The sequence below is a fragment of the Lygodium microphyllum genome, chromosome 12, assembly GCF_053477565.2.
Source record: "Lygodium microphyllum isolate KBCC chromosome 12, Lygodium_microphyllum_v1.1.10, whole genome shotgun sequence".
NCBI classification, from domain to species: Eukaryota; Viridiplantae; Streptophyta; class Polypodiopsida; order Schizaeales; family Lygodiaceae; genus Lygodium; species Lygodium microphyllum.
This window is the reverse complement of record NC_141146.1, coordinates 144,274,751-144,298,427: the sequence shown is the minus strand read 5'-3', so window position 1 is coordinate 144,298,427 and position 23,677 is coordinate 144,274,751. Positions and strand designations below refer to the sequence as shown.

General features: G+C 39.5%; 2 protein-coding genes and 1 pseudogene across 2 annotated transcripts; 2 read left to right on the top strand and 1 right to left on the bottom strand.

Annotated features, from left to right (window-relative positions):
• Positions 1-4,183: 4,183 nt before the first annotated feature.
• Positions 4,184-4,896, bottom strand: LOC148028388 (uncharacterized). Its single transcript, XM_087689045.1, has 2 exons — positions 4,788-4,896; positions 4,184-4,716 (listed from the first exon to the last, which is right to left on the bottom strand). Exons 1-2 carry the CDS (start codon positions 4,894-4,896, stop codon positions 4,184-4,186), a joined length of 642 nt encoding a protein of 213 aa, XP_087545171.1.
• Positions 4,897-7,575: 2,679 nt separating this feature from the next.
• On the top strand, positions 7,576-11,440 carry LOC148028387 (uncharacterized). Its single transcript, XM_087689952.1, has 5 exons — positions 7,576-7,923; positions 8,008-8,217; positions 8,568-9,035; positions 9,252-10,182; positions 10,626-11,440. The coding sequence occupies exons 1-5, from the start codon at positions 7,576-7,578 to the stop codon at positions 11,438-11,440; spliced, it is 2,772 nt and encodes a 923-aa protein (XP_087546078.1).
• Positions 11,441-11,454: 14 nt separating this feature from the next.
• On the top strand, positions 11,455-15,403 carry LOC148028386 (uncharacterized; annotated as a pseudogene).
• The last annotated feature ends 8,274 nt before the right edge of the window (positions 15,404-23,677 follow it).

Below are 23,677 nucleotides of genomic sequence, written 5' to 3'. Positions count from 1 at the left end.
GGCCAATGGAGCCTACTGTGCCATTGATAGAGGAAGAAGAAGATGTTGTAGAAACTTCTTCAAAAAGGGCTCGCCTAGGGGATGTCTCTGCTCCAGAACAAGAGACTTAGATTGTTCTAGTTGTTAAACGTTTCTTCAGATTTCTTGATACTCTTATTGATTACCATTAAAAACTATGAAATGTATATATATATTGAAAACATTTGTATGGGACATATATGAAAGCTCTTGTTCTTTTAAAATATTTTGAAGTCATATATATATTGAAATCATTTGTATGGGACATATATGAAAGCTCTTGTTCTTTTAAAATGTTTTGAAGTTACATCATTGTTTCATAACTTGTATTTCAATGATCAATTTCCTTCCACACTCTGCCCTATGTTAACCCCAATATGAAGAAAGCAAAAAGAAATAAAAAAGACGCAGGGCAAAGGCGGAAAAAAGATAGCATGACTGAAGAAAGAATAGGAGAAAAGGCCAAAAGCGCAAGGGCAACCTTAAAGTCCAAGGCAAATGCAAAAGAGGAAAGGCGCATTTTAAAATTAAAAGGCACACCCTGAAATCTTGTAAAAGAGCGTCGGGCTCTCACCCGTGCAATTTGTAAATGTAGACGGGCGGTGGAAAGGAAGCTAGGAAGATAGAAGGACAATGGGAAAAAGGGCTACGGCCGGCCATGTAAAAGAGGGAAAAAGGGGATGACCGCCCAAAAGGGATTTAGGGTTTTGTATATAAAGTTGAAAAGTGAATGAGAAGCTCATTCTTGTATGTGGCCAAAAGTAGCTCTCCTCTTCTTCTTCTTCTTCTTCTTGTTCTTGCTTGCTTGAGCTTGTGCCTGAGAGAGGGAGTGTGAGAATGTGAGGGAGTGAGTGTGTGAGGGTGAGGGACCGAGGAGGAGAAGCTCTCCATCTTCTCCTCTCTTCTTCTCTTCTCTTCTCTTGTCTTGTCTTGCTCGCGGCAATGGAGCTTGGAGCGTGGAGCTTGAGGATGGAGCTTGCTTGAAGCTTGCACTTGGATCATGGAGCTACCGGAGTGCACGGGAGAGGAGGTAACTCGAATGGCACGGAGGTAAGCTCACTACACCCGTAGATATGGATGTCGCGTCGGCTATGTGAGAGGTAGCCATTAGTGCTCGGCTTGGAACGCTTAAAACAATAAGCGGTCTGTGGGTCTTGGCGGTTGAGTGAAAGCTCCCACATTTTGGTTCCATTGCCGAGACCACGGATTCAAGCCTTGAGCGCTTGCGCGCTTCGGATCGAGCATTGGAGTAGGGTTTGCCCCGAACCGGTGCTTGAGATAGGTAGGAAGCGAGGGGGTTGAAGATGGTATTCGATCTCCTTGGCAAGTAGGTTTGTTGTTTTTCTTGAGATTTATGTTGTGAGATGGAGTAGTGTAGGTAATTTGTGATTTGGATCTATTAGAGTAGGAGAAAACAAAGAAAAACAAAGAAAATAAGCATTAGGGTTACTGTTGCAAAACAGGGCAGAAACAAGGCAAGAATCGTGCAAAAGTGGTAAGAAACTTACTTGTGATGCCTAAGGTTGGTAAATGAGTTATTGGGGGTGCCAATACCATACTTGGAAGAGGGTATAAGGGCCAGAAGTGGCAAGAAAGGCCACATTGTGCATTGCAAGGTCTCAAGAGAGCAGGAGAGAAGAGGAAAGCTTGGCGAGGAAATCCGCTTCAATCTTGGCATCAGGGAGATCTTCGACTAGCCCAGGTAATTCTACACCTCTCCCTACAGTAGTAGGACCAATCTGGAGTTGCACAACAAGGGGGAAGACCCCCAGCGCTCTGCACGTCGAATTTTGCGAGCTGCGGCAAAAACACGCGCGGCGTTGGGCACGTCTGAGTCACGTCGACTCTGGTTCGAGGCCCAGACTCGGCCCTCGAACCACCCGGTCCACTCGGCCAAACCCTAGTTGGCCTCAGACCGTCCGAGGAAAAACCCATCCGAGACTCAAATTCGGCCCTCGGTCACATCCCACATTCGGCCCTCGGCCCAAGTGCCTCAGCCCGCCCGAGTGACCTCGTCCAATTCGTCCGACCTTAGCCCTCGGCCCAAGTCCCTCGGCCCGTCCGAGTGACCCACTTAGACCCTGCAATTCGGACCTGTTAGGCCGAATTTATTTTTTCTCAAATTTCAACCTGAAGACAGTGAAATTAATCGAGAAACCATATAGAGCCGAAACCATATCATAGATCCATTACCGGGCTGAAACTGAGAGTAAGTGGTTCAAATTTGGCTATAAACGGTCCTCCAAATACGGCTTTTACCGTAACAGCCCTGCGGGCCGAGGGGGACTGCTCCCCCCGGACCCCCGCAGAGGGGGCTCTGCCCCCTCCGCACCTCCCCCGAGCAGGTTGGAGAGAAAACGCGCGCCGTGACAGGTCCTCCAAATTGGACCTTAGTGAAGTAATGACTCTACACGAGCATGGATTCTCACTTGCAAAAGAGCAGCCAAAAGCCCATACCTGAACAGAGAGAAACAAAGACCCTAGAACATCAATGGGCCAATCTAGCCATCAAGGGCAAAAAGGCCACACCATGAGAACACAAAGACATTGTGTTCATACCATGTCTAGTCAGAGCGAAATGCAACAACAACAAGCTACAAATGCAAAGATGTCTAGACATGGCACTCTTGACAAGAGATGTACCTTGAATAGCACTGCACTGACAATCCAAGACAGCAGTGGAGAATCCACATCTGGTCGAGCACTCGAGAACTCAAGGGCATCTGTCAGAAGGCTTGAATTTACAAGCCAAGACCCAGAAGATGAAGACATAGTACCACCTGCTTATCTTAGGGTCAAACTCACCGTGAAAAGAGAGCATACTATCGATGCTCTGATTGATGAAGGGGCAGATTTTAACATCCTGACCTATGAATCATGGACCCTACTAGGCCAACCAGAGCTCACACCGACTAGTGCAACTCTTAGCCCTTATGGGGGATACCCACAAGCACTCATAGGGAAGTGCAAAATCATTGCGACAATTGAAACGGAAAGCTTGCCTATCCTATTTCATGTTCCTCCAAATAGTGCTAGCTGCAAGAAAGAAACCCTCCTAGGAAGACCCTTCAAAAGGGCGACCAAGTGTGAGGTCGACTATGTAGCACAAAGGATACACCTGACACTACCGGGTGTGAGGATAGTCACAACCTTTAGCAAGGGTGGCCTCATCAAACCTCCAGGGAAAGGCAAGCAAGGTGCTGACATAACAGTCAAGCTTGCTGACGAGAGCAAGGACTTGTTGGAAGAGTTAATACAACCACAAGTCGAACAACGAGAACCAGTGAGTGAGGCCATGCCCGAAACAAGAAGGTCAAGAGATAATGACAGGGACGGGCTTTGGACTTACAAATATTGTAGAAGACCCCAAAAGAAGCCCAAACCTTATAGACGCAGGCATCGATGGAGGGTCAGCACAATGCCGTGATGGATATCCAAAGCGTTGCTACGTGCTCAAGGGTACTACGCAGATAACCGATGGATTTGGGTACCAAAATCCCTTGCCAAACCGCCCCCATCAGCTGAAAGCCAGAGTGCATCAAAAGCAATGAAGCACAGGAGAATACTTTAGGCCTTTTATGTATATATAAAAATTCAATTGTGTGTATTTTTGCCTTCGATACATTGTTTTAAACAATAAAGCACTACAAAAGCAATGTTCTGAATAGATTAGTTTATTGCATATGGAAAATTCATTGTCACCATTTACATATACATGGTCACTTCATATATCTTCAAGTGCCTCGAATTCATGTGGGGCTGCAACATCTTTACAAATGATCTGATGCTCTCTTCTTCTACTAACCTTCCGACCATCTAGCTTGAAACAAAATTGATCTGGAGGATTCTGAATAGCTACTTCTAATTCCTTCCTAACATATTCGAGAGTCCAATTCTCTTCCACTTCCAATGTCAATGATGGGTGACCCTGTCGAATCAAAACTATTTCTATCAAGCAAGAGTGGATGCCATCTCTTGTATCTTGGTCCATGCTTTCCCAGTTGTTGTTGATCCATCGCCACCTTCTATAAGTAAATGACATGCACAGATGTTGCCTGGTAATATAGTATCTGATTCCAAAATATCATTAGGATAATTTCTCGAGTAAAATCAAATAAGCTTTGTAATTGTTTCACAAAAAGACATTTGAATGTTATGACGCTCATCAAAATGCAATGTCGAAGGTGTTCAATCGACATTCGATCAAATCATCTCCCTTTGATGATTTCACTCTCCAACCTTTATCAAACAAATGATCAAGCCAGGCTTCATCTATATCTTTGCACATAAAAGTTGTTCTAGTTTTTCTCAATTGTTTAGAATCAAAAAATAAATCAACAAAGCATGCAATTGGAACAAACAAACTTAAGTGGACATTTCTTGCTCCAATTCTAGGCTTCATAGCACATTTAATATCATTATACATTTTGGTCCTATAGGACTCTATCACTTCTGTATCAAGCAATGGCCACTCAGGACTATCAAGTGCAGGCAGAGGAATACGTTCCAACTTTCCATGTTGACTAGATTGAGTGGGCAACGTATAAAATGAGTCATAGAAATATGTTCTACTTCTCACGAGATCACTTGGTGCACGGCCTTCATATTGAAGTTCCCCCACCTCACCTTGTACGACATTCAAGAATCTCGTTAAGCATTGTGCAGGCTCCCACTCCTGGAGATTGGATGGGTACAAATCTATGCAAGACAGAAAAATGTATATCATTCACCTTATTTGCAACATTGGAATACAAAACACAAGCACTTACGATGTGGTCTGTGTCTTGGAAGTCCTTCCAATGGTCCCATGTTGATCTCTTTTTGCATGAATACATGCTGGATCAACACTTCTTTGACAGTTCTCCCTCCTAGTGCCATCTTGAAGCCAAGGATCCTTCCTTTCCAATGTTTGGCCAAGTCTTCAGATGCCTTTACCTTCACTCGGTATTGGCCATGACTTCCTGGCTGCATAGTGACCCAAGAGTACCTCCTGTATACTTGGGGAATCCATTCTTCATTCTCGTCTTTTATGTTATACGACACAACATATGAGATACTGCTCCTTGCTCGTTTTAGTCCACTTTCGATTGCCATGAGAGATTAGCAGATGTATGAGAAAGAAGACGCAGTAGAAAGTTGATGACTGAGCTAACCACTTTAGTGGATCAAGGAGGGAACAAGAAATGAGGGACGGTGTGTCCTTTTGGGTGCCAAAGATGTTTTGAGTTTCAAAAGTGAAACCAAGTTGAGGGAATAACTAGGAGATTGGGTATCTATCTATTCCAAACATTCAAAATCATTAGTTCTAGGGGTGGTGGAAAGAATTTTTTAATGCTCCACGTCTTAACATAGGAATGTGGAAAACATTCTTTTATTGTGTTAGGTGCTGACAAAAAAATGGTTTAACATATTTTAAGATGCGGTGATAGTTTTTTTATTATTCCGTGAAGATAAGAGTTTCTCCACATTTTAGGTGGGTTTGTATAGAGGTCCCACCACCATTGAATATCGTTGCCAAGATTTCATGTCACTCAATCTTTGTGTCTATTATTTTATTATTATTGAAATAACCCTCTTTTGAGTCCAGAATTTTCCTTATGTGTATGATGTATGTCTGCTGAAAAATACAGGGGTGAAGGTTTTGGAACCTATTATACCAGACTACATGAGAAATTAAAATAGGAAGGGAAACAGAAGAACAAGGAACAACAGAGGTCCAACAGTAGCAGTTAGGTGGATATCCTATATTTAGGGTATCTGAGTGATCAGGAAGCACATACTGAAGAAGTAGAGAAATAAAAACTGATTTGTAGGACTGCTAGCATGGTCTCAAATTCAGGGATAGGCAAGCAGAAAACTAAAGTTTCAACCATTGCCTAAAAAACCAGCAAGAAGGAAGGTTACAGCAACAGAACAGCCAGGATCAATGGCAGAACCCCCTAATCCAGCAAATCTCAAAGTCAAATTTGCAAACTTCAACGGTGAGTCCAGAAAGGAAGACCCTGATGCCCATGTAGCTCAATTCAACACAAAATAGGAAGTGGACTAGGAGCATTGTATGGGGATGATGTGAAAAAACAGCAATTTGCTGCCACATTGGAGGGTAAGGCTATGATCTGGTTTATACAGTATGGTGCAGCCTCTGACACACAAGCATTACAAACAACATTTTTGGCAAGATTTAGAAGGTGGAAAACACCCAATGTTATCCTAGAAAAGCTTAAGACAATGAAATAGAAGGGGCTACCGGTGGAAGATTATGCACAACAGTTTTTAGATTTGAATGGAAGACTTGCACCCAATGAAAGGCCAACTAATGAGATGCTGGGGGAATATTTCTGTAATGGGTTGAGGGAATCCCTGAGAGCTACAATAGCCAGTACAGATATTCCTAGAGGTATAGGAGGATTTAATCAGTAGTAGCAGCTGCCAGAAGAGCAGAGAAAAGGTTGGGAACTACTAAGAAGAAGAAGAAGTATAGCAGTGATTCATATTCAGAGTCTGATTCAGATTCAGAGTCTGACTCGGGTTCAGATTTAGAAGATGATAGTTCAAATTCAGAGTTTGATAATTCAGAGGATGGGGAAAGGAAATCTAGAAGCAGGAAGAAGAAAAGGAAAGAGAAGCATAGGAGTAAAACCAGGGCAAAGAAGGATAAAAATGGAAAGAAAAAGACAAAGAGTAAGTTTGAGAACTTAAGCAAGCAAATTGCTGCAACTCTGAAGAGTATGGGAATTTCAACATCTCCAAAGAAGGACAAACCATATTGTGACACATGCCAGAAGCGGGGGCACACAGATGCTACTTGTTGGTATAATCCTAACAATAGGGCAAACCCAAGACAGCAAGTGCCAAGGGAAAATGCACCAGCTACAAATGCAGTAGAACCAGATAGAAATAGAGCAATGGGAAGGTCCACCTAGAAGATTTTAGGGGAGAAATAACTAGGGACCACCTAACCCTCAAGGAGATGGAAATCTAAATGGTGACCCATGCACATACTATGGAGAAATGAATCACAGGCAGGGTCCTAATTGTCCATTATGGTGTAAACACAGAGAGGAGAGCGGTATCCCTATTATTAGATATAACAATAAGAGACCACCTACACAGGCACAACATAATAGGCCACCACAGGCTAATGTAGTCATTGTGGAGGAAGTTAGGCAAGTTGATGAACCTGTGTTGAAAAAACAACAAGGGGACTATCTCAATGTGTTGCATGACTAATGTGATTGTTCCAATTGCATACATGTGGAGGAAATCCTTGAAAAATCAGCATCAGTGCTAATTATTACAAGATCAGGTGGAAAGTATGTGGCTGATTCTGTTAGATCTCATAAGAAGATGAAACACCCTCAGTATTGGGAGAATCAAAGACAGGTGAGACAGGAATGTTTGAAGGAAATTGAGAAGTGTCAGAAAGTTGATTATGGCAAACAGGAAATGCAGCAGCAAATACCTGATATACAGTTAGGTATTTAGGAGGAGATCCAATATCAAGAGATAAGGGAGGCACAGTTGACAATTGAAGTTTTGAGGAATACCACTATTACAATGGATCAGATTTTAAGTTTGGTCCCTGAGTTCAAAAGACAAATATTCAAAAATTTGAGTAAGGAGGAAGAGCAAGTGGATGAACCTGAAGCATGCCAGATTGAAGCTGAAGATGTGGACTATAAAGTACCCAAAATCACTGTTAATTTTCAGGAACAGGAGATTCAAGGAACATTATTGGATGGAGGTTCAGGTGTGAATGTTTTACCTGAGTTTTTGTATACCAAATTAAAGCTACATGAGCTAGAAGAAGCTCCTTTTCAACTGAAGATGGCAGATCAGAGGAGGATTCAACCTTTAGGAATACTCTGGAATCAACAGATTATTGTTTCAAGACTAACCTTTCCAGTGAATTTTGTGGTGGTAAAAATGGATGAGGGAGATAGCCCTTATCCAATTTTGTTGTGAAGACCTTGGTTCAAACAAGCAAAGGTCAAACAGGATTGGAGAGCTGCTAAAATTACAATCAAGAAAGGAAAGAAGAAAGTGCACATGGATATGGTACCAAATGCAACTTTGCCCAAGGAAGCCAAAGCCTTGTATGCACAGGGTATTAACATGGTGAAGGAAGTTGATGATGATGAAGAAGATGCCTTTTTGAAAGTCAATGAATCAATTGTACCTGTATTTGATATAGATGTGGTAAGAATTTTGGAACAATATAAGGAGCAGAAGAAACCTGAAGCTTCACAACAATAGAGTCAAAGTAAAAAGGAAGATTTAAAAGAGGAAGACATAAACAAGAAATTGTTTGAACAGCATGAAAAGATGTATATTTAGCAAATTATTCAGGCTGAAAAGGCTTTTCAGAAGCATATGGCTAAATAATAAGAGTTCAAGAAGATGATTTACAAGATCTTAATTTAGGTTCTGTAGAGGTCCCTCAGATGGTCAAAGTTAGTGTTCATGTGAAAGGCCAGCTCAAAATAGATCTTAGTTAGCTATTATAGGAAATTAAGGATATTTTTGCATGGACTTATACTGATATGAAGGGAGTGGATCCTAAGTTTTGTATGCATAGGATCAACCTCAAGAAGGATGCAGTTCCTGTTATTTCACAGAGATACAAGATGAACCCAAACTATGCAAAGGCGGTCAAGGAGGAGTTGGATAAACTTTTGAAAGTGGGATTTATTTATCCTTTGGAGAAGGTGACATGGTTATCACCTATAGTGGTGGTGTCAAAGAAGAATGGCAAACTTAGAATTTGTGTTGATTACAGGAAATTAAATGCAGCTACTATAACTGATCCTTTCCCATTAGCATTTCAGGACACTCTGTTGGATACAGTTGCAGGTCATCAGATGTATAGTTTCTTAGATGGATGTAATGGTTACAATCAGATATTGATGGCAGAAGAAGATAGAGAGAAGACTGCTTTTGTTACAGAGTGGGGAGTATATGCCAGGATTGTAATGGTGTTTGGCTTAAAAAATGCTCCACCTACATTTCAGAAATGGGTACAGGAAGTTTTTGCCCCATTATTGACAACATTTATGAGGGTCTTTTTAGATGATTTTAGTGTATTTGGGAAGGCTGTGGATCACCTTAATCAACTCAGATTATGTTTTGAAAGATGCAAAATGGCTAGGTTGAGTCTTAATCCAGCCAAATGTGCTTTTGCTGTTAAGAGAGGGATTTTACTGGGGCATATCATTTCAGAAGAAGGAATATAGGTTGATCCCAGGAAAGTGGCAGCTATTCAAAAGGCTAAGGCACCAGCAAACTTGAAGGAATTGACCAGATTTGTTGGACAGATCAAGTGGCACAATAGATTTCTGAAGTATTTGTCTCATGTTTGTGTTCCATTAACCAAGTTGATCAAGAAGGATGTGAAGTATGTTTGGACAGAAGAACAGGAAAAAGCATTTAGATTATTGAAGAAAATGTTACAAGTAGCACCAATAATGCAGCCTCCTGATTGGAGTTTACCATTTCATGTGTTTGGAGATGCCTCTGATATTGTAGTAGGGGCAGTGTTGATGCAGGAAAAACAGAAGGGTTGGTTTAGACCAGTTTATTATGCAGGTAAGGTGTTGACAAGAGCAGAAAGAAATTATTCTGTTACTAAAAGGGAGTGTTTGGGAGTTATTTTTGCACTGAAAAAGTTCAAGCATTATTTGTTGGGCAATTCAGTCATAATTCATGTGGATCATCAGGCATTGATCTATTTGGTTAACAAACCACAACCAACAGGAAGATTGGCTAGATGGATTCTGCTTTTACAGGAATTTGATTATTCGATTGTGCATAGATCTGGAAGAGAACATTTGATTGCTGATTATTTCAGCAGATTGGAGTCAGGAGAACCTCCAGAAGGAATATCAGATGATTTTCCTGATGCAGATTTGTTTCAAATTCAGGCAACCAAGTTAGATGATTGGTATGAACAGATGCTGAATTACCTTATTGAAGGTATATTCCCTGAGGGAATGACCAATGACCATAGGAGAAAGCTAGCATTACAGAGTGCAACTTATTCAGTAATTGGAGGATATTTGTATAAGAGAGAAGTGGATCAGATTATCAGGAGATGTGTTCCTAACAGTCATCAGGCAGCAATGTTAATTAAAGCTCACATGGAAAGTTCTGGAGGTCACTTTTCAGGTGACATAGCTAGTAGAAAAATATTTCAAAGTTGTTTATGGTAGCCAACAGTAATCAGAGATTCACACTAGTTTGCAAAGGTTTGTGATAAATGTCAAAGGGATGGATATCCAAGGAATCAGGACAGAATGAGGCATAACCCAATTTTACCATTGGGTCCTTTTGAAAAGTGGGGAATGGATTTTATGGGTCCATTCAAACCAACAGCAAAATTTTTAGGAAACAGATATATTTTGGTTGCTACAGATTATTGTACTAAGTGGGTAGAAGCTGTTGCATTAAAGGATAATAAGGCAAGGAGTGTTGCCTCTTTTTGTACAATAATATAATGACCAGATTTGACTGCCCAATAGAACTCGTATCAGATCAGGGAGTTCATTTTCTTAATAAGGTGATTAAAATTCTGACTGAGACTCATATGATTAGTCATAAAATGTCTTCAGTATATCATCCACAGGCCAATGGATTGGCTGAGAGTAGTACCAAGATTTTGGTCAAAATTCTTAAAAGGATTGTTTCAGAAAACAGGAAGGATTGGGATAGGAAATTGAATTCAGCACTGTGGGCATTTAGAACAGCCTTTAAGGTCAGTACAGGACTCACACCATTTAGATTGGTCTATGGCATGGAAGCTGTGGTACCAATGGAGTTCATTGTACCATCTTTGAGGATAGCAGTTTCAAATAGATTATTACAAGAGAATTCACTTAAACACAGATTGGATCAATTGATGTCTTTGGATGAAGACAGATTTCATAGTGCTTATGTGGCTACTATAATTCAAAACAGAAGATGTGCACGGTTGAATCAGTACTTGAAGAAGAAAAAATTCAAACAGGGAGATTTGGTCTTGATGTATAATTCTAAATTGGGCAAGCATCCTGGCAAATTGAAACTCAGGTATGTTGGACCATACAGAATTTTTAAAGACTTGGGGCAAGGTACATTTCAGTTGGCTGATTTGGAGAATAATTTGTTAGCTAAGCGAGTGAATGGGTTTAGACTGAAGTTGTTTTTAATCAATAATTTCCAAGGTGCTGATTTAAATTTGGTGGGAGTGGATGTAAAATCATTTGCACACATGCCCTTTGATCACATCGGTGATATCGACCACAGTTTGCATGCAATCATAAAAAGGAATGTTGTGAGTGCCAAACGTCAAATCTTCACATGTGTGGATGTTTGTGTTCAAGTTCTGAGCCATTTCAAATTCGAGCTTAGTTTTCTTCGTCTTCTTCGCACTGTGAAGCATAAATAGCTTGCGATTTCAGCCTTGCAACGACAGGTGCTCCTTTGCCAGCAAATTCTCTTGCCGACAATAGTTTTTGGCGCAGCGTTTATATTGCATGTAACTATTGCTTTCTGTAATAAAGAGTATACAGCCATGCCGCGTAAGGTTGTGCTAGCGGATAAGAGTGCCAAAGAATGTTGAAGATCTTCCAGGGGCAAGGTGGTGGTACGTCAACCCAACGGGGAGGAATCCGACTTCAGTGACGAAGACTTGTCACCATATGAGGTGAAAGTACGTGAAGCGAAGGATTTGACACAGTCTTATGCATCCTTTGTAAGACTTTCAGGCCCACTTAATTACAATTGGATGAGGAAGAAAATTGACAGTGGCTGAAGGTGATGAGACTGCAGGAATTCGCGCAATTACCTTGGGAGAAATTTTCAAGGAATATTTACGCTCCTACTCAGTTAGCATGTTTGCAGTTGGCAAAGGTGCCATCTTGTGACGAGGAGATTTTACAGAAATTCTTTGCAGAAGTTTTTAAGTTACCTTTGGATGGAATTCATGAGTGGAACAAGGCAACTGAGGAATAGATGGTTCAAGAATTTGGATATGGGGGAAGAAACTAGAGGTTATTTTGTGATAAAGAAGGCAAAAATAAGAGTAGGAAGATTCAGTTGACATGGTTTGTAGAAAGAATTTTAATGTTGGTGAAGGTTGACTACATGAGCAAAGATAATTTTGGGTTGATAGCAGCTGCAGAATCAAGTATTTTCTTTAACTGGGCACAAATTGTTTATAATAGATTTGTTATGGAGGTGCATGGTGGGATAAAAGGAAGCAATCTGGAACTTCAAAAATTCCAGCATTCTCAGGCATAATTTTTGAGTATGCTAAGGAGGGATCTTTGAAATTAGCATTATCCCAGAGTAGTTTGAGAAAAACAGGAAAGTCGACCAGGAAAGGGAAGAAAATTAGTCTCTTTGACAATTCAGGATGAAAGTGAGCCAACATCCAAGAAAATGAAGACAGAAGTAAATGCTATCGATTAGAGTACTCAAAGTACTAGTATGATTGTGGAACAGGGTGTAGAGAAAGAAAAACAGGAACAAAATTCTGCAAATGATATCTGGGACCAAGATTTAACTGGGGAGTTGATACCTAGACCAGTGAATAGGCAAGGAAAAGTTTCAAATGTCCTAGCAAAGAAAATTTCTATCAAATTGGGTAAGCAAAAGGTTTTAGAGAAAATACAGGAGACAGAAGTTGTTGATCTGGTTAAAAATGCTGATCCTAATGAGAAGATAAGGTTGATGCCTGCAGCAGTGGAAATGAAACAGGAAAATAGCAATGCAATGAGTGCAGAAACAATTATTAAAAATCTCAGTGATACCATGCAGTTTATTGAAAGGCAGCAGAAATATGCTGTAAGTTTGCAGATGAAGGTTACAGCCTTGAGTGATTCTAATAATGCCTTAATTTCTATGTATCAGGTTGAGAAAGCTAAAATTGTTAATTTTGACAAACTGGAGCAGGAGGTGAAAGAGTTGAGAGAGTTTTTTATGGCAGAAGTTAGTGCAAAGGAGGAGCAAATTTTGGCTCTAAACAAGCAGATGGCAGATGCAGATTTAAAAGCCTCTACAGTAACACAGTGGATTCAGGAGTTAAAAGATACATTTCTCAATGAATTGGCTGTTTTATCAAAAGAAAATGCTACTTTGAAAGTGAACTGTGGGATATTAACTGAAAGGTTAAAAGTCTTGGAAGATGTGGAGAAGCAACAGAAGAGTTCAGTTTAGGCTGATGAATTAGATGTTGATGCAGTGTTTCTGCCTAAAGTTGATGTAACTAAACTAATTAATGATGTTATTGAAACAGAGGAACAGGTGTGGCAATCAATTCAGAAAAGAATGCTGGTAATTATGCAAAAGACATATCAGATGTTTCAAATCAGGGATGAATCTGAATCAGAGGCTAATTTGAAAGTACTTACTAAAGAATTGAAGAGTACTGTGGCTGTGTTGAAAGATAGAGTGAAAGTGGAGTTATTGAATGGTGAAACTTTGAAAGCACAGGTGCAGGAACTTAAAGATACGGAAAATCTGTCTCTACTCATCAGATGCAAGGACCAGCAGAGGACATAAGGGATTCTGAAGACATATTCAAAACTTTGTTAAAGTTTGTGGCTCAACATAAGGATATGTTTACATAAGTTTTTGATTTATCTAAATGTCATGAATGGCAAAATTTTCAGCAAATGTTATTGGATAATCCAACAGATTTGGATTTGGCAGATCCATTAATTCAGGTGCAAGCTGAAAAGTCAAGTGATAATATATTAGCTGAAAGTTGGGCTATTGTACCTTTTGTGGAAGTGAAAACAGTTGTCCAAGAGAAGAATGTTACTTCAGATGCTCAGTGTACAGGGGGGAATATGATTAGTACTCAAGCAAGTATCAATGCAGCAGATGAATAGAAAGGTGATGAAGTTGTTTCAAGATGTAAGCAACATAGCACAATGATGTAGACTGAATCAGATCAGGGGATTTTTGTGGGTTCAGGTCTACTATTTTGGAAAATAGTGACCACCGGGTGTGCCAGTGTTAAAGGCATAAGTAAAGCATAGCTTGGGAGATCTTTATTTTGGCTTTGTAAAGGTATTTTAAACCTTTATAACTGATCAAATGTAAAAAGTAATATGTGGATGTTTAAATCTTTTTGGGGAGTGAAAAAGAGGGAAGAAAGTCGTGGGAAAGGTGGGCAGTTGTAACTGTTATTGTGATAATGCAGGAGCAGAACAGATTTCCCTTCCTGTGTCTATGTCTCTATTTTTCTGTATCACGAGTTGTCATATACTTGATATGATTGATTTTTTGATCTGTTAGTTTTCTACCCCTTAACACATCTCTGTTGTATGACTTCCTGTACAAGTGTGGATGTCATGCTTTGCACCCATCGATTTCGATGATGTTCAATTGCGATCTTTCTCTGGAGGAGACACTTTCTTGCCAGCCCAAATACTTTGAAGAGGCGAGGCAAGAGCTTGATGAGCTCATTAATGAAAATACAATGATGATAGATGGAAAAAACTACATTCATTTTAATCTCAAGGTGTCGCCGGAGAAGAAGCAGCGGTTAAACAGGGATTGGCACAAGGTGCCATGTGATAAGAAGAGAGCTTTGGCATGCCCCGCTCACAAAAGAAAATGCCGCTTGATGGAGTACTTTGCTGGCTTCCTATGTTTCTTGCACATGAACGTGCAATTTACAGACAAAGAATTTGCAGAGCCACATGTCACAAATGAAAGTGAAGACATTGTTTCTCGTCAGGCTGGTCCCACCGATATGAGGAAGGTGCTAAAGAGGAGGACACTCCTCATGTTATTGAGGAGTTCAATGATGAAGAAGAGAGGAAGCTCAGTGCGGTGATCGATATCGAGGCACTGAGGACAAAACACTGAGGTTGGCCATCCTGTAATTGAAGCAGATAAGTTCTCCCCCATCCCAACTCCATTGCTCCCCTCCTACCAAGTAGGAGATTCAGAGTATATATTGCTGACAGATATACAACATGTATTTAACTTAAGGAAGGACCACTGCATTGCATTCATAGCCCAAAATCTTGAGGCTGATGACAATTTTGTGGATGATCATGGGATCGATAAATACTTACTAGTGGACATGCACGTGAAAGATATAGAGTTCTTATCTATTGCAGCAACCTTAAAGATGATCTATGCTGATGCACTTAAGTATGAAGGAAAAGATGCCACAGAGGAGGAGCTGCAAGAAGCAAGAGAAAGGCTGAATATCACCAACGTCGTGGGGGAATTCAGGGATGTGCCAAGTACGTCAGTGGAAACTATTCCTAGTTTGAGCACCAATTTATGGTAAGACGCTCTGCTTGAAGCAGATAAGAACCAACAGGTTATTTTCTTTTGTTGTGTTTTCAAACTCTTGTTGCGGATTTGGCTTTATTAACTATGTCCTGGATTGTTTGGTGATGTTGTTTCTGGGCTAATTCTCCTTTATTTATTCAGTTGGAAATATATGAAGACATGTTCCTAAAACGTGCTTCAGGTAAGCATATGGCCGGATTGGGCCACGATTGACACTAGGAACGTATGTACATCGACTCTAATTCCCTCAAGTTGTAATCTTTCACGCTAGCTTCAGCAAGGACAATGCAAATTTTCCACTGATGGTGATAAAGACTCTATCGAGGTATCTAGGTGGCTCCCACTTAAGGCTGAATGCAAACAAGGCAATACTTTTGGAGCGGCAAGTAGCTGTCCGATTTTTTTGGGAGGGACTAGGACTTTATACATTGAGATGTAAATATTATTTAATGTATGCTACTTACGGCCTGGCACGTGGAATCACAGATCCAAATTTGTTGAGTGATTGCGGGAAGAAACATCTTCTTAGAACAGTAAGGCCAATGGAGCCAGCTGTGCCATTGATAGAGGAAGAAGAAGATGTTGTAGAAACTTCATCAAAAAGGGCTCGGCTGGGGGATGTCTCTGCTCCAGAACAAGAGAGTTAGATTGTTCTAGTTGTAAAAAAGTTTCTTCAGATTTCTTGATACTCTTATTGATTACCGTTAAAAACTATGCAATGTATATATATATTGAAAACATTTGTATGGGACATATATGAAATCTCTTATTCTTTTAAAATATTTTGAAGTTATATATATATTGAAAACATTTGTATGGGACATATATGAAGCTCTTGTTCTTTTAAAACGTTTTGAAGTTACACCATTGTTTCATAACATATATTTCAATGATCAATTTCCTTCCACACTCTGCCGTGTCTTTGTCGTTGTCTTAGCCATTCAGCATGATTCTGCCTCCCCTGTGAGGAGACATATATTGATCGTCTCCGTTAAGCCTGCATCTCTCTTATTGCACATGACACAGGTGATTTAGACTGTTTGATCTTCACATGAGCCCTCACTTGAATCTGCCAATACCACCACTCACATAGTTGCTTCATGGGATTACTTTTCTTCACTCCCCCTCCATGTTGAGTGGCCCTTTGATAGGCACAACGTGCTTGCCAATGAGATCTTTCCATGCCTTGGGTAGACCAAATCCCAAGGCTTCCACACTCCGCAAAAAAGGGTCCATGTGCATGCAAAATGTGCTACAAATGCTCAACAACAACAAGACATTTAGTATCATACAATATATTCAAGTAATAATTATGTATTGTGTTAAGTTTGTCGCACCCCATGCCTTTTCATAGCTAGTGTAGAACTCTGTCACAACTGCCTCAAATTTCTCAACATCCCCATTTTCAAACCTGGCTTTTTGCAACAAAGGTGCTAGGCAATCAAGTGCCAACCACGCTCTAGCCTATGCCACCCTTGCTTGTCCTGAAGAGCCTCGATCAGGTACAGCTGCATGAAGCTTTCTCCACACCTCAAAATCTGTACCCAGGTGACCTCTCTGGGTATGATTAGATAAGAACTTTCTGGCTTTTGCACCTCCAAAACATTGTTTGCTAGGAACATTTCCTGTCTTCCCTGATCTTTTCAAGTCGTCCTCAATCTTCACTTGACCACACTGCAAACCTGCATCTGAAAGCACTTGCTCTATTTTTTTAATAGTTCTTTCACTCTCTAATGTTGGTTTCATAATCCATGCAAATTCGATGTACATGTAGACTAGTTTCTCAATTATTCTAACTAGTGCATGCAAAACATAAATATGAACTCTGATCAAAGGGATAGCAAGAATTGGATCCCAATTAGGATCCACTCCTGGAGCATCACAATTTGGGACTTGACGCCTATTATTGTTTGCATTTAGGCATTTCCATTCTCTCTCTTTTCCTCCTTTGGAGACACCTCATTCGGCCATGCAATACATGCAAGGATACTTGGCCATTTCTCCTTGGGAAATACCAAACATGCATTTCAAGGTTTTAAGATGTGCAGCCAGGTGCCATTCAACCTCATATTCCCCATATCCCTCTACATAAAGCTTTTCACCATTCGACTGTTGCTAGATAACGGAAGGAAGCTCTATTTGGTTAAAGTACCACTTTAGAATTTCATGGATCTCTATTGGAACCTGTTAAGAAGAGGCCAGTTAAATTGTCTACAACATGTAATGAATAGCAACATAATATACTTTTTTAAAAAATGGATAGCACCTCACCTCAAATGCAGCCAACCACCAAATCTCATATTCGGATTGTACACTAAAGTGCCTATCATCAGCATTACTGATACTTGCATCCAAAGATTTATTCATTAAAGTCAAGCTAACCCTTTCTAGCTTTTGTCCTTTGATCAACTCACTCTCATCAAGTTTTTAAACAAATATCAGCCTTCCATTGCACTCATGAACACTGATGTCATAAAATTTCACCATAGCCATTTGTGATTTCCAAACATCTATAATGAATTTGTTGAACTCTGTAAGCTCTATGATTTTCTGTTCCCCGCTCTTTTTAGTCACTGTCAATGTACTAGACACGTGACAAGGCTCTCCAACATGTTCGACCATTCCCAAATTGAGAATATTTTGAGCTTTATTCACGTGAAATGGTTTGGGAATGGGAATTACTGTTTTTTAACCAAGCTTAGAATTGAAAACTTCTTTAACTTTATTAAACAACATCCTGTAAGACTTTGTGCTTATGCCAGCCATGTCAAATATACCTTGTGCATCTGCAGAAGTGAATGCTTCACTCACCTTCTGCAAGGATTGCTTTGCTATGTCTGATGGAAGTCTTGCAAACTTAGGATGATGTATTGCTGACTCCACGATGTCTTTTGTTAGCAGTTTGCCAAATACATCAAAACCTTGCTCTTTTGGACCCACAACATCCGTGACCATCCTGAAGCAACAACGATTGTTATTGCAGTTCATCATTCATCTAACTATACCACTCCCACACCCAATCCCCCATCTCCAAAAAAGGAACTAAAGATGAAAATGAAAAGTGAGTACTCAAAGAAATTATAGATCCCATAATACTTGCAAGCCTTCACACGACGCTTCCATTGGCCACCTCCAACATTGAGTTCTTCCAATGCTTTGAACTGTCTCTTGTGTAATCGAGCACCCAATGGCGTGTCTTTCAAATATTGTAATTTTTTGTTGAACTTTTCAAGTTTTTTTCTAAGGTCTGCATCCTCACTCTCCAAAGTGAAATTATTGATTTCTCGAACTACCAAAATTTCATTCCTCTCTTCAATAGTGGCCTGCATCTTACGAATAATCTGCTGCAAATGATCAATCTCTTTTTGTAACCCAGAACAAACTTTTGCTTTGTCCTCATATGAAGCTTGCAAAGCTGTTGTGATCGATGCCTAGTAAAAATTCGCACCTTCAAGCATTTTTATTCTGGCATCTCTATCAATCGAATGTCTTTCAAAGTTACATTGAATGACACTTTGACATTGGCCAAACAATCTTTTGCAATATCCAAGCAATCCATTTTCACTCTCACACAAAAACTTGAAGAAACTTGTCAACCCAAAGAATGATGGAGATTGAGAGGAGGTTGGATCTAGTGGGTAAATACTACCATCCAACCATAGGTCCATATTTTTCTTTCTTCATTTCAAAGCTAAATAATGTGGGCTTTGCATGCTGGCCTAGACCAATTTCTCTTACAGCAAAGAACATAATTGGCTTCTACTTGAAAGTGGATATCCACCTTTTTCTTTTTTTTGTTTCACAGGTTGCATTGCATTGTTTTGTGCTTTAGCAATACCAAAAAGCATCATGAGCTCACACTTTAACCAAAAGAAGCCAAAGATAGTACACTTATCTCTCGTGAAGAAGATTGCTTCATTAAAACCAAAAGACAACATCACTAAATAATACCTCCTTGTCCATCAAACAAACTTGTTGGTATCCTGGATGCACCAAAAGGTACACAATATTTGTAAGCACAACCCCCAATTGAAAAAGTTAAGAAATGGGATTGTTATCCATGCACAAGTAGGTATGGCGCATGAAGAACAAATTCTTTTCCATTCTTTTTCAAAACTTACTGCCTTAGTCTCTCCTCAAACCTTGATGTATGATGAATCAATGTTCCATTGAATGTGCCACGAACTTGGAGGTAGGCAGGCACTCATGACATGGAGAGGAAGATTCTAGCATGAGAAAGATGGGGGAGGTTATGAGCTTCCAAAATGGAAGGAATGTGAATGAGAAGAATAGAAAATCAAAAACTTCCCGCTCAAAACAATTCGGATTTGGAGTGGTTGTGGAGTCGGGAAGACAATGAGGGAGACAATGCAAGATGATGGGTTGCAAGGATGAAGTTTGGTAAGCAAAGTTGGCTTGGTTCCATTCAAAAGTGTAATGAAGAAAGAGAGTGGAGACTTTTTTCAATAAAATAAGGCACCATAGTGGAAATAAAAAATGATACTTAAGAGGCATTGTCTTGAATTAAAAAAAACCCCACATGTTAGTTAATGGAATAAAGAACTCAAAAATTATGCATCTACCCTCCAATATTATATGTGGGTTTATTGGCTTGCTTTGTCCACATCACCATCCCAAGGGAGCTGTTACAGGACCCTTTTGAGTCCAAAAATTTACCTAATGGGAAGGGAGTGCTTGTAAGTGGTGAATGAATCTCAAAGAGAGTGCTCATTCACGGACTTGGACACATTTTGGGGACTCTTTTCAAGAGGGTTTCTCTTCCAAAATTGAAAAGAGTCACAATTAGACCATTTGGGATCGCTACCGGATGGAAAATGTGACTTTGACTCAATGCATCTCCAAGTATCATGAGTCTATTCTAAAGCATGAGAGTTGTCATGATTTCAACCGGTACAAGGGTTTATCTATGTCATGGAAAGTGAGTACAAGGCCAACTTGAAAGCTCAGTATCATAAGACTTTGGAAGAGGTCGTCAAGAGTGCACGTATCATAGATGACATGCTAGATATGAAGTCTAATGCATCTGCACACATGAAACAAAATACATATTTCTTGTCATCTAAGAATAATAAATAGAAAATAGAATGATTCTTTCGATGAGGATGCACCCAAGAAACCCAAGGGGGGAACACTAATCTCAAGAAAAGAGCTTGTTGAAGCTAAGCTGAAGAAGAAGCTATGCTTTTAATGTTTGGGTGCTCATGGGCACAAGAGTTGTCCACAATTGATGGGCAAAGAGCTCAAGAAAAACAATGAAAAGGATAAGGCCATGCACACAATGCAATTACTTTCCTTGCAAAATTATTCTATGTATTTGGCTTTAGAAGTTGCTCACCATATCCTTGAGCATGGAAACCTAATGTAGGGCTCTATGAGTTCTTTTGAATACATGGAACAAGTAACAAACAACGAGATTGTGTCCTTATTGATGGTGGAGCAACTTATAATTCTCTTAACTATACATTGGTAAAGAAATTGTGTCTACCTGAGGTCCCTAGTTTACATCACTGTGTAGTTTCACTTATGAATGGAAGTGATAACGTTGCATGGGACAGAGAGGCTCATGACGTTTTATTGGATTTGAAAGGTAATTCCATGAAAATCAATTCCCAATCATGAAGATAGCTTGTGTAGACATGGTTTTGGGCAAAGACTGGTTTTTAAGTTTGGCTAGAACACTTGACGGTAGCTATCAACATAACACTTTTGCATTTAGGGACAATGTTGCACATTTTTTTATTAATGGAAGAGTGTGCTGATATCTGCTTTGAGTTTTGAGGGGGAATTTGATATTTTGGCAAAAGATAATGAAATAGAAGGTGCCTATTTTTGTTAGGTCGTGCCTTCTGCTTATTGTGATACTATGTCTCATGTTGATGATGTTAATATTGTGGATGGTATGCTTAATGAGACCAACATGTAACCTAATACACATGATCTTTTACTTCTCTCTCTAACTGAACCTTCCTCAACCTTGCTTGATACTAAGGGAAACTTTTATTATTCTCTACATTAACAAGGACAATTAAAAGATTTACTTAAGGTAGTCAAAGATGTGTTCCCAAATGATTTACCACTAGGTCTAGCTCTTCAGTGTGCTATGATGTATGGCACAAATCTCCTTATACGGAATAAACCTGTTAGTGGTCATTTTATGCCACCTTATTGATAATAGCAAAGCTAGTTAGGTGAGGTGGCAGTTAGTGAATTGTCTCCAACATAGATCTATCTCACCTAGTGAGTCGCCATGGGCTTCACCATTTTTGCTCATGGAAAAGAAACATGGGATTATGTGTATTTGTGTAGACTATCATGGCTCAAATGCTTTCACAATTAAGAATCAATATCCAAGTCTACTTCTCAATGAGTCATATGATCACCTTAGTTGAGTGGAATATGATACAAATCTGGTATCATGAACTTCGTATTAGTGAAGGGGATGCACGTAAGATGACTTTCTGTACACATTTTGGGAATATTAGTATCTAGATATTCCTTTTGGCTTAAGTAATGGTCTATCCTTTCTCATGACTCTTAAGGATAGGATTCTGCTTCCTATTTTAGGAACACTTATTGTAGTTTTCTTGAAAAATGTCCTTATCTATAGCTATTTTGAAGAGGAACATTTGAAGCATTTACAAATGGTTTTTGAGTTGCTATGAGCACATAAGCTTTATGCCAGGGAATGCAATTGTGATTTATTCTCAACGAAGCTTCATAACCTTGGTTATACAATACCTTACAAAAGTATTAGGATGGACCATGACAAGGCTGATGCTATTATGAGATGGCCTTAGACTACACATCTCATCTTATTGCAAATGTTTCTGAGCCTTGCAAGCTTCTATCACAATTATATTCAAGAATATACTAAGATTGTAATTCCTATGGAAAATCAATTAAAGGACCAAGGGAAGTGTTTTGTTTGCGGAGGAAAACGACAATGTAGTTTTGATACACTCAAGGTAGCTATTACTATTGCACCTAGAGTGGATCCCCACAAAATGCATGTGGTAGAAACAGATACTAGTGCTATTGAGCACTAGTGAAGAATGGTTAAAGGACCAAGGGAAGTGTTTTGTTTGCGGAGGAAAACGACAATGTAGTTTTGATACACTCAAGGTAGCTATTACTATTGCACCTAGAGTGGATCCCCACAAAATGCATGTGGTAGAAACAGATACTAGTGCTATTGAGCACTAGTGAAGAATGGGATGAGAAAAGACATGAGACACCATTTATGCTCCCAAAGAATGATTCGTATTGGCCACAACTCACATATATAGAGGTGAGACCTAGTGCGAGTTAGGGCTAACTATATATATCTTCAACACTGCCACTCAAATGAAGGTCTCTAGCTACTAGCAAAACAACCCTTGGGAGCATAAGCAAAAAACCCTTAGTCCCTATATATAAATGTACATTATTGCCCATGAACCAAAGTTGCGCATGTGTGAGTTCTTTGGTATACAAAATTACAAGTTTCAATGTTTGTGTTTTGAAGAGTATGCTAAATAGACTGATATCCAAAAATATGTGATAATCTCCAATATTAGTAACAATTGCAACTCCAAGATGATCTGATCATGATAGAACCAAATTAGCTTCGTTGAGTCCTTTTTTCAAAATTTTTGTAATCATCTAATCAGTGGAACAATGTTCAATCATTATTGCTCCTTTCATTCCTTCTTGTCAAATGTAGTGATAATGAATCGCAATATGTTTGGATTTGCTATGTTGTGCATAATCTTTAGCTAGATTGATTGCACTTTGATTATCACATCTCAAAGGAGTGCTTGAGGAATGATGATAGCAAATGTCTACAAGTAATTGTTGTAACCACATCAAAGGAGTGCTTGAGAAATGTGAATGAAAAATGTCTACAAGTAATTGTTGTAATGACATCATTTCTTGAGCAACCAAAGATGTTGCAACACAATGTTGCTTCTTGCTAGTCCAAGGTACCAAAAAACTAGTGATGAAGTTACAATTACCACTTGTAGAGCATATTGATATGTGAGAGCTTGGCCAATCTACATCCAAATGTCCCAAGTTCTCAAGAGAATTTGTTGAAGTTGCATGTTCATGATGATGATAAAAAAGTCCAAATTCCAGTACCCTTCAAGTATCTCTAGACACATTTTGTTTGCGACCAATGATTCAATTTTGATACAAAAAGAAAGTGAGGGAAAATATTCATGGCTAGAGATTGAAGCCAACTAACAAGATCAACATATGGCTTATGTCGAGCTAATGATTTAGTCCCAAGATTCATAAGAAGCTCTCACTAAAACTTTCAAGACAAGGAGTGTTTCCAATAGGTGCTCTAGCCAATCCAAATTTT

Excerpts from the sequence above, each read along its gene's own strand:
- LOC148028387 (XM_087689952.1), top strand. The coding sequence starts at position 7,576 with ATGGATCAGATTTTAAGTTTGGTCCCTGAGTTCAAAAGACAAATATTC. Across the intron at positions 7,924-8,007 it reads TTTCAAGACTAACCTTTCCA|GTCAAACAGGATTGGAGAGC; the intron begins GTGAATTTTGTG and ends AAACAAGCAAAG. Across the intron at positions 9,036-9,251 it reads CACCTACATTTCAGAAATGG|GTTGATCCCAGGAAAGTGGC; the intron begins GTACAGGAAGTT and ends GAAGGAATATAG.
- LOC148028388 (XM_087689045.1), bottom strand. The coding sequence starts at position 4,896 with ATGGCACTAGGAGGGAGAACTGTCAAAGAAGTGTTGATCCAGCATGTA. Across the intron at positions 4,717-4,787 it reads TCCAAGACACAGACCACATC|ATTTGTACCCATCCAATCTC; the intron begins GTAAGTGCTTGT and ends TGTCTTGCATAG.